At 38.5% G+C, this 10,724-nt stretch overlaps 1 protein-coding gene across 2 annotated transcripts in view; it reads right to left on the reverse strand.

Moving 5' to 3' along the window:
• Window positions 1-5,576: 5,576 nt before the first annotated feature.
• Window positions 5,577-10,724, reverse strand: part of cirbpb (cold inducible RNA binding protein b) — a 5,532-nt gene continuing 384 nt past the window's right edge. The window contains exons 2-8 of one of the 2 annotated variants that reach the window (XM_060880216.1): window positions 9,631-9,730; window positions 9,440-9,546; window positions 9,244-9,355; window positions 8,943-9,162; window positions 8,378-8,439; window positions 6,256-6,341; window positions 5,577-6,037 (exon numbers count right to left, since the gene is read on the reverse strand). In XM_060880216.1, the coding sequence (XP_060736199.1) occupies window positions 6,337-6,341; window positions 8,378-8,439; window positions 8,943-9,162; window positions 9,244-9,355; window positions 9,440-9,546; window positions 9,631-9,730 (606 nt within the window). In that variant the 3' untranslated portion in view covers window positions 5,577-6,037; window positions 6,256-6,336. Of the gene's footprint in view, window positions 6,038-6,255; window positions 6,342-7,176; window positions 8,054-8,377; window positions 8,440-8,942; window positions 9,163-9,243; window positions 9,356-9,439; window positions 9,547-9,630; window positions 9,731-10,724 lie in introns of those variants that run through there. The other variant, XM_060880206.1, reaches the window with a different exon arrangement.

Here is a 10,724-nt window from a genome sequence, read left to right on the forward strand (position 1 = left end):
AGGAGAAGTATAAAGAATTAATATAATAAAAATTCAAGATATATATAGTTCACAGTATGTATGTATGTATGTATGTATGTATGTATGTATGTATGTATGTATGTATGTATGTATGTATGTACTGTATGAATGTATATGTGTTTATCCCCAATGAGCAAGTCTGAGGTGACTCATGCAGCAGTGGCAAGGAAAAACTCCCTTAAATTGGTAAGGAAGAAACCTTGAGAGGAACCAGACTCAAAGGGACGTCCATCCTCATATGGGTGACACTAGAGGGTGTGATTACAAATATACAGTCAAATAAATGCTGTATTGGTGTAAGGATCACATGGAGTTCAGATCTCCTCTTAGTATCACAGAGTCCAACTGGAGCTGGTAGATCTGTAGATGTCTCAGGATTCTCACAGAGTCGGCCTCATCTCAGTGGAGGTCCGAGAACTTCATCGCACGGAAGACGATCGGAGCTGGTACCATGTCTGGATGCCTCGGGATGGGTAGAAAGAGAGAAGCAGTGGAGAGGGATTAACATGTCTGCTGTTCAAAAAAATGTGCAAGTCTAATGTAATAGTGCACAAGATTATGGAATGTATTATGTGTATGCCTGACTAAAGAGATGAGTTATATATCCACTTCAACCCTGTGACTGACAATGCATGAAGTAATGCATGAAGTAATGCATGAAGTAATAAACAGAAATGAGAGCAACACTCATGACAAAATCAGACACAACAATGGCCTGCCACATTAATGACATCTAATCAGTCAGGGTACTATGATGGTACTACAGGGTACTAGGGTACTACATTTACACCAAGGGTGTCTTATGGAAGCTTTACTTGATTATTTGGCAACCCAGTGTGTTTACTGCATGGAGAAGTTTTACAAAGGACACCACTGCCCCCACGTGGCCACTGCCTTAATCCTGCACCTACAGGCACAGAATCCGTTGTAATTTAAAGACCCCATGATCAGTGGGGCCACAGCAAATCTTGGGGTGGCACCAAAAATAAAAAATAAAAAAAAAAATCAGTGTAGTATGTGTGTTAAACTATCTATCTATCTATCTATCTATCTATCTATCTAGAAAGATAGATAGAAATGGTCATAGATAGATAGATAGATAGATAGATAGATAGATAGATAGATAGATAGAAATGGTCATAGATAGATAGATAGATAGATAGATAGATAGATAGATATATAATCTATCTATCTATCTATCTATCTAGAAAGATAGATAGATAGATATGGTCATAGATAGAAAGATCTTTTTGGTGTAAAAGGGGTAAAAAGAGGGCGTTGAATTAATGAGCATTTGATACATTCATTCAAGTGCACTACATATCAAGTGCACTTCAAATCAAGTGGACTTCATATCAAGTGCACTTCAAATCAAGTGGACTTCAAATCAAGTGGACTTCAAATCAGGACTTCAAATCAAGTGGACTTCATATCAAGTGCACTTCAAATCAAGTGGACTTCAAATCAAGTGCACTTCCCATTAAGTGCACTTCAAATCAAGTGGACTTCATATCAAGTGGACTTCAAATCAAGTGGACTTCCCATCAAGTGGACTTCATATGAAGTGGACTTTTGAAGTGCACTTGATATGAAGTCCACTTGATTTGAAGTGCACTTGATATGAAGTCCACTTGATATGAAGCCCACTTGATTTGAAGTCCACTTGATTTGAAGTGCACTTGATATGAAGTCTACTTGGTTTGAAGTGCACTTGATTTGACGTGCACTTGATATGAAGTCCAGAGGAGGCCACAGCAAATCCTGGGGTGGCACCACAAAAGAAATCTATCTATGACCATTTCTATCTATCTATCTTTGACATCTCTCTATCTAGATAGATAGATAGATAGATAGATAGAAATGGTCATAGATAGATAGATAGATAGATAGATAGATAGATAGATAGATAGAAATGGTCATATATAGATACAATGGTCATATATAGATGGCCACCCCTGTATAAACTCTGGCCACCCCTAGTATGAGTTTGAATTTGAATGCATAATAAAAATTCACAATAGTTCATGAGGTGACCATTTCTATCAATCTATCTATCTATCTATCTATCTATCTATCTATCTATCTATCTATGACCATTTCTTTCTATCTATCTATCTGTCTGTCTATCTATGGCAATTTCTATCTATCTATCTATCTATCTATCTATCTATCTATCTATCTATCTATGACCATTTCTATCTATCTATCTATCTATCTATCTATCTATCTATCTATGACTATTTATTTATTTATTTATTTTTCACTTTTCCTGGTTCAGAGCCGGTGCTTTGGCTGTCGAAAAAAAAAGAACTGGTTGTAAATTAGGCTCTGGCTCTGAACCAGCACTCAAGCTATTGTTATGTGGTGCACTTGATTTGAAGTGCACTTGATATGAAGTCCACTTGATTTGAAGTGCACTTAATTTGAAGTGCACTTGATATGAAGTCCACTTGATTTGAAGTGCACTTAATGGGAAGTGCACTTGATTTGAAGTGCACCCCTGTGGCCACCCCAGTATGAGTTTGAATTTGAATACATAATGAAAATTCACAATAGTTCATAAAGTGAAAAATAAATAAATAAATAAATTGTCATAGATAGATAGATAGATAGATAGATAGATAGATAGAAAGAAATGGTCATAGATATAAAGATAGTCATACGAAAGATAGAAAGAATTGATTTTGGATAAAAGTTTCTGGGGCGCCACTGTCCAGTTCACTAAAAAGAACCGGTTCAAAAGAACGATTCGTTCACGAACCGGCCATCACCAGAGCCTAATTTAGAACCACTTCTTTCTTTTTCGACAGCCAAAGCACCGGCTCTGAACCAGGAAAAGTTAAGAACCACTTGCATTAGGGGCTCTGGGCGGGGCTACTGTTAGCGCCTTTGATAATGTACCTTAGGTATACTGTTTAATACACTTCAGGCCAGCCTATTGAAAGGGGGGGCTTCTTTTTTTTTTTTTTAAAGTGTACCTTTTTGCAGTTTTTCTCCTCCTTTTGTATTTAATTATGAGGTTCAAATACTTCATTTTGTTGACCTTTTATGCACTAATTTGTGCTGGATTAGCTTGTCTGCTGGTATCTTAACGAGCACGCTTTTTGATGCACCTAAATTATTTACTGCATTGTTGTCAAATTGCTTCCTCATGTACCACCTTTGTCAGTCCATACACAGTTCATAAGTTTAAAGACCACACTAACAACAGAATAGATTTAATGAACTTTACTGAAGTATTAATAATAATTATTTTCATCATCATTTCTTGACTCTCTGTCAATGATGCCTCTTTGCCTGTTGCTGTATTTGTCTTGACACTTATGGATTTAGTTCACTGGTCAGTACCAATCTTCTTGGGTGAAATTATTACGTAACTAGTAGGTCGTGTGTTATCTGTGTAGGCATTGTAAATCAATTAATATACTAATCATTCCAGATCATTTACCTCAAGCGGTCTGCTTTGAAGTTCTCAGAGGAATAAAGACGCGCACCGGAGAGAAGCATTTCCATTGGCTCCAGTCTGCCGGTATTGGCCAATCACAAAAGTCGATATTGCACAGCCAATATCACTGAATATCCCACAATGTTTTATTATTATAATTACGCTACGTTTATATGGATATTATATTGTAGACTATTGAGTGGATAAAATATAGAAATCATTTTAATTAAAAAAAATATATATACATATAGGGGGGCACGGTGGCTTAGTGGTTAGCACGTTCGCCTCACACCTCCAGGGTTGGGGGTTCGATTCCCGCCTCCGCCTTGTGTGTGTGGAGTTTGCATGTTCTCCCCGTGCCTCGGGGGTTTCCTCCGGGTACTCCGGTTTCCTCCCCCGGTCCAAAGACATGCATGGTAGGTTGATTGGCATCTCTGGAAAATTGTCCGTAGTGTGTGATTGCGTGAGTGAATGAGAGTGTGTGTACCCATCACAGGGTACACACAACGTTGAAGCATTGCCTCTGAATGATGGGGGAGAGGTTATATGTATATATAACCTCTCCCCCATCATTCAGAGGCAATGCTTCAACGTTGCTTTGAAAAGTATTATTCTCTCTGAACTGCACGCGCGGCACACACACGTCCAGCTACAATAATGTATCATATTAATTTGAAACAGCAACCCAGAATATTTGTCACAAGCATTAATTAAAACAATGATGATAATAATCACATGAAAAAAACCCGACTTAAATTCTGGACCTTTGGCAGTGAGGGGGGAACCCCCCCCCCTGCCTACGGGCTTGCACTTTTACTTTACCGCGATATGATTCATTATCAGCACACATGATAGTAGGTAGCTACATGCTAAGGCTAACTTTTTTCTGTGTTAATGATAAAATAACGTTATGTACAACCTCCGTTTATACAGACTACATGGAGCTGCATGTACACGTTGGATTCACCGTGTTTGGATGCTAATGTAGGTTCGCAAAGCCATGAGCATTAACAGTAAAGTAACATCCGCCATTGTTGTTGTGTTTGTGTTTGCCGCTGCTGCGATAAAGTTGCTGGGACACGTGACACGTATACAGTGACGTCAGACTCGGCTCTGTGTGATGGCTCTCTAGCCGGTGGAAAGACAAACCGGTTCTTAGAAGGTTCGCCAGTGGAACCAACTTTGAACCAGCACTAGCTCTGAACCAGCACTCGGTTCTTTTTGGGGGAAAAGGGGTATTTTAGATCAAAGTCAAAGAGAACCCCCTCCCTGATCATGATAATGATTTCCCTGAATCAAGATGAACAGCCAATGCAGGGCTTAACATTATAGAATAATTATTGCCCACATGGCGGCAGCTATTCTGAGCTTGCCTCATTTCCACAGGATTGATTTTTCATAAACTATTTGAGTAAGCAGCCCAAATATTGACTACATGAAAACTGAGGAAAACTCAGGTATTGTTCTAGGTAAAAGCTGTGGTTCCTTGTGTCATGTATTTACAGGGAACTGTACAGGAAATTCTCTACCTAATCCAAGCCTAGTAAACAGGCTCTTTAAACATTATGTCGGTGTTTAAAGATGTTTACTTAGACCATAGAGAAGGTATTTATGTCAGCACTTTGTAACAGGTAGGATTGCCACACTGGGAAAGGCTTCAGGCCAGAGGACTGGTTTCTTAGCAACATGACTGGGGAAAAAAAAAGGAGCTTAATCACTACAGCACTCCAAGACCAATGCAAACACCACACAAGGTATCAGAGTTGCATTGATTATGTTATGCAAAGTATAATATAAATAGAACTACACAATTTACTTCAGAAAATAAAGGTAGAAAATAGGGAATAACTGCTTCTATTAAAAGTAGCCTGCTTGGCAATCACCACCACTGCAACTAGAAGTGTGTCTCACACCCAGGCTAATGAATAAAGCACATCAGGACATTAGATGTTATTGAGCTACACATCATGTTGCCAGTTTTTTTCCCCCCCTCTCTACTAATGTTGGTATCCTTACTTAACATCCTTTAACCCCAGGTTTGTATGCAAGTTTATCAGAATTCTTCCACACTGTACATCTCAGCCTTTTAATAAGCAGATTAGGCATTGCATCAGTTTAAAACAGTGCAGCAACTTTATTTGCTACCCACTCCTTTGACTATTTTGTACACTCAAGATCCCAAACATTTTAATGCCATACTACTTTCAATAATGGTACTTGAGTTTAGCAACCAAAGTCATGCAAGTGTATTTTCTTAAATCTCTTCAAATTAAAGCGAAGCTGCAAAAAAAAAAGAAAAAAAAAAAAAAAAGGATTTCAATAAAGGAGACAACCATGTTTCCAGTTTCACTAGTTTACAGCAGAAGAGAAAAGAAAAATGTTTAACTGTAAATTTATTGCCTTTTTTCTACACAATCATTCATTGCCACATCAACAAACCAATCTACTACCACAGCAGAGAAATTATCCAGATTCTGAAACCATAGCTTGGTGGATGGTTTGCTTCTCCATTCTGTGCACTTTGTATTGCGTGCTGTCCAGCACTGCAGGGAACTCAACCCCATCCAGCCACTGAAAGAGATTTTCTGATTAATTTCATACCATTTAAAAAAAAAATGTTCACTGTGCCAGTTTAATGTTTAGGAGCTTGACACTACATTCAGACTTTATGTACAAGATTCTTAAATTACAATAATTTAAATTAATAAATTTACACAAAACTGTTTACAACAGCAATTGTGCTTTAATCAAATGATGGTAGCTCACGATGCAACTGAACCAGTACTTGCCTTTCAAAGGGAGCACGTCAAATAGGTCCCAGACACTAATCTGGCAAACACAGTCTCCACTTGACCACCACATCATGTGCCTCAATCTGAAATAAGAGAGATGTGTAAAATATACAGAATTCAGCAGTAGTAAATTATTAACATGCATTAGCAACTGTCAATATTTTAGCTAAAGTATAATAGGCCAAGAAAGGAACCATAGAAAAAATGTGATTCTTAGGAAAAAGAGGAAAGGGATTTTAGGCTGCTTTACCAAGGCATGCATCAGTGCCTTAAAAAAGGGCAATGAAGCAATATGAAGTCATTTTGGTAGTGCTATTGGAAGACTGAATTTATAAAATATGGAACTTTTAAAAAGAAGTTGAAGATTCCAAATGGGACAAAACTGTATTCCCTTCAGTTTAGCATAAAGCACATCGTTGATGAAAAGGCACAATATTGATGAGTTAGCTTGACTTTAGAAGAAACACGGCTTAACTTTGTAGAAAATGTGATGGACAATAAAACTGTTGGAAGGATGCGTACAGGAGATCAAAAGTGGTTACCTCACATTACAGGACTATTTCCACAATTGCCCTAGTCAAGAGAGCAGCTTTCATCTCAGAGGACTCGAGTTGGTAGGCACAACACTTCATTCTCCAAGGACATTGATGATTTTCCAAAATTGCTAGCAGAGAATGCTTGGATGCAATGAAGCATTACACAGTACTGACTGTAGCACAAAAAACAAAACTACCCATCCCAAACAAACTCATGTAATCCTAGATTTGTAAAACTGTAAATCTTCACCTTGTTGAGCACCAAAAACCCGCTAAACGACTTCCCAACTTAACCCCATTCACTTTTAGCCATTGCCAGTTCCCCATAACAGTCAGTGCATGGTTAATAAAATCTTTTGAGGGTCAATGAATTCAAAGCATGTTCAGAAATTCGTTTAATGGGCTTCATGAAGCCAATTTAACAAAATGAAAAATAGGTGTTGGTACACAAAACAGCACATTTCTCTCCCCAAAGGAACAAAATCTTGACATGGATATAAAAATGATCTCCAAGCAGTACTTTTTTTTTTATTCAAAAGTCACAAAGAGCAAAGTACCTTGGGCCACCTTGAGCTCAATGAACTCCTAATCTGAGGCAGCAATCACTGTAGTTCACTCTTTGGGAACTGAAAACTTTACAAATCTTTAGCAACACCAAGGTGGCTTGCTAGAGCGGTGGGCTCAAACTTAGCATGCCTACCCTGCTTTACTAAAGGAATGCATTACACAAGGACTTCAAGCCACTAAAAGCACATCACAGCGTGGCAAGCTTCTTTTGAGGGTCTGATGTAGTTCAATTTTTGAAGCAGGTAATTCCAAGTAAGTCACTGCTTCTATAGCAGTCTTTTTCACAGCAATCCATTCGTAACTGTATGTTGGTCCAAAGTTTCACTTCAAATCAGTTTTAGAAGCTATCAGGCTGTGCTGAACTGGTTAGAGAATTCACGCATGGTTCAATAAACAGATTTCAGAAGAGAAACAAGAGCAAACAAGTGGTAAATGAAGGTACAGGCAATTTAAAAAATGGGCTTAAATGTTTACAGCAAACGCCCAAAATAATGACACCATCTCAGGACAGCTTGAACACGAAAATAACTGTTTAAAAACTGATAGCATCTTGTAATTTTTGTAGGAGAGTGTTACAACTAGTAAAACTGAAATTAAACAAAGTGAAAAATCAAAAGTCTTCGAAGAGCACATCTAACACAGCCAGCGAAGGGATGATCTTGGAATCAGGACTTTTTTTTACTCGTGTGTAGCTGAGGACAAGAAGCAGGCAAGAGTAAAGGCACTGGTGTATTGACATCCTTCCCAAATAAAGAACTGATACCACTAGTCATTCTCTATTTCAAGCATCTTCAGGATAAACTACTGGCCATCTGCACACTTCACTGTTCGTAGATTTTGAAATGATCTTGGGAAAACAGATTCTTCTGCAATGCTGTATTAAACAAGCATTGGTTCTACATTTTAACATGAATCCAAAGTCTCAATAGGACTGCTAGTAAGTGGATAGGTATATTGACCAGGACAGAAGTCAGTCAACAAATTTATGTCAAGTTCAATTCAGTTTTAATACATACCATAGCTGTCATAGCCGTCTCTATAGGAGCCGAAAGACGACCGCTCATAACCACCCTGGTTCCTATAACAAGAACGTAATTACATTAGCAAACAGCAAGACATTCAGAGCAAGATAAGACTGATGATCAGACAAATATGGGTAATAAACCAGTCAGAAATAGGCCCATACAATTCAATTACTGAAGAAATTAGATCACAAAACACTTTCATGGGCATCAGTGATTCTCAGAACATTTATTTAAAATAAAAATAAATAAAAAGGGGGTAGCACCACTTGCAAATAGAGCAACATTAACAAGTTCTAGAACGCTTGAGACACCACCCAAAAAATGTCAAGTTAGTGTCAGCACAAGTTTTCTGAACCAAGAAGGAAAATTCTTTATTAGGTAGGCCCATTTCTCGTGCCCATGACAAGCTAAACTGATTTCAAATATCAATATCGAATCTACCAAACAGTGCCATAAGGTGGTACAAAAGCAGCATTTAACACCAATGGACAAACATCTATACAAACGCAGCTACAATACATGTAATAATAATAGTAAATTAAACAAAAGGACCAACCTGTTGTCTCTGTATCCTCCTCCTCCACCTGAATAGCCTCCACTCCTGTTGGAGTAGCCGCCACCGCCGCCGCCACCACCACCATAGCTCCTTTCCCCACTGCCATAACTCCGATCTCTGCCTCCATAACCACGGTCACTACTGCCATAACCACTACTACCACCACGGCCATAGCTCCTTTCACCACCATAGCTCCTCTCCCCTCCATATCCACCACCCCCTGGTAAGAGAATGATCAAGAACATAAGATCATAAAAAGTATATTAAGGAAACATCAAGACAATCTGCTAACAATACTCACCTCTTCCTCTACCACCTCTGAAAAAACCCCTGCCACCAGAACCTCTGAAGCCACCAGATCTCCCACCAGATTTACCAGCTTCATCAACACGAATTGTTCTGCCATCAACGGTCTGTGGGGAAGATTCGTGTTACATAAATTGGTTGCATATAAACAGGTTGAACACAAATGTCCCCCCAGTGTGCAACGAGATTACCTTTCCGTTCATGGCAGCCATTGCGTCCTTTGCATCATCTGGATTTTCAAATGTAACAAAGCCGAAGCCTCTGGATCGGTCAGTCTCACGATCTCGGATCACGTCAACTAAAGGGGTTCAGAATAAAAATGTTATAGATTTATTCAATTGTTTTTCAAAAAAAAAAACTTGGACAAGAGACAGAAAATTACCTTTAGCAATGGTGCCGTACTTGGAAAATGCCTCCTCCAGGGAATGCTCTGTGGTCTCATAGCTGAGTCCACCAATAAAGAGTTTCCCTTCGTCAGACATCTGTAATGACCAAGAAAAAAAAAAGGGTTAAATTTCACATTTGTAAGTCAGGGAACATTTCCATAAAGTTTAGTGGCATCAGATACAAGGAGTTAGTTTGTGATGCCATTACCAAATACTACTACTTATTAGAAATAAGTTCAGATGAAACTAATCCCTAAAAAGGTATTACAAAAAAAAATAATTACAAATTACATATATTATACATACACACATACATACACACACAGGACGTTTTAATGAGCAAATGAACCTGAAGCTAGTATTGTGGGAATTAGACAACGGCGCCATCCTGTGAGTAGCATTAGCTCTTGACCTCGGGCTTTTGTGCTCGCATCATATCCAAATAAACCATCTGTTCGACATAACTCACCACATGTAGTGTGCCAACCGTACACAAGCTTACAAATATATATAAATACTACACAAGACTTGATCGTAATTCTCGAAAGATGTTTTCCTGTGTACATAAAGAATCGTGTAACGCCTCAAGTAAGCGTTATAGAAAATGGCTGCACGCTACATAGATATTTTAACACGTTCACGTGTATGTATGCACGAAAAAAATTAGTAATAATAATAATAAAAAAAATAATACATATAAAAAAGGTCGCTAATTTCCTTTCATACAATCGGTGTAACCAAACACAGAAACCCAGTAAGGCCTCATTAGCCGTTTGCTAATCACGCGCTTCATTTCTTCACTGCAGAACAAAAGCGAGGCTACAAAGCTAACTAGCATTAAGGCTAAATAGCGCCTAGCTGCTAGCGGCCTTGCCACCGTTTCCTCCCCCATTTCCACGAGCTAACCGCGATTAAGTGTAGCTGCTGTTCGGCAAAACAATACAAGCGGTTTAAAATAAAAAATAACCGAATCAAGCCAAAACCTCGATGTTTTACGTTTCGGAAAAACGGCACTTTGCTTTGCTCTAAATGGGCAGGTATCTGCGTCACGTTTACTAACTAGCCATTCTGAATGGAACACGCTAAGTGA

This window comes from Tachysurus vachellii, chromosome 1 (assembly GCF_030014155.1).
Source record: "Tachysurus vachellii isolate PV-2020 chromosome 1, HZAU_Pvac_v1, whole genome shotgun sequence".
Lineage (NCBI taxonomy): Eukaryota > Metazoa > Chordata > Actinopteri > Siluriformes > Bagridae > Tachysurus > Tachysurus vachellii.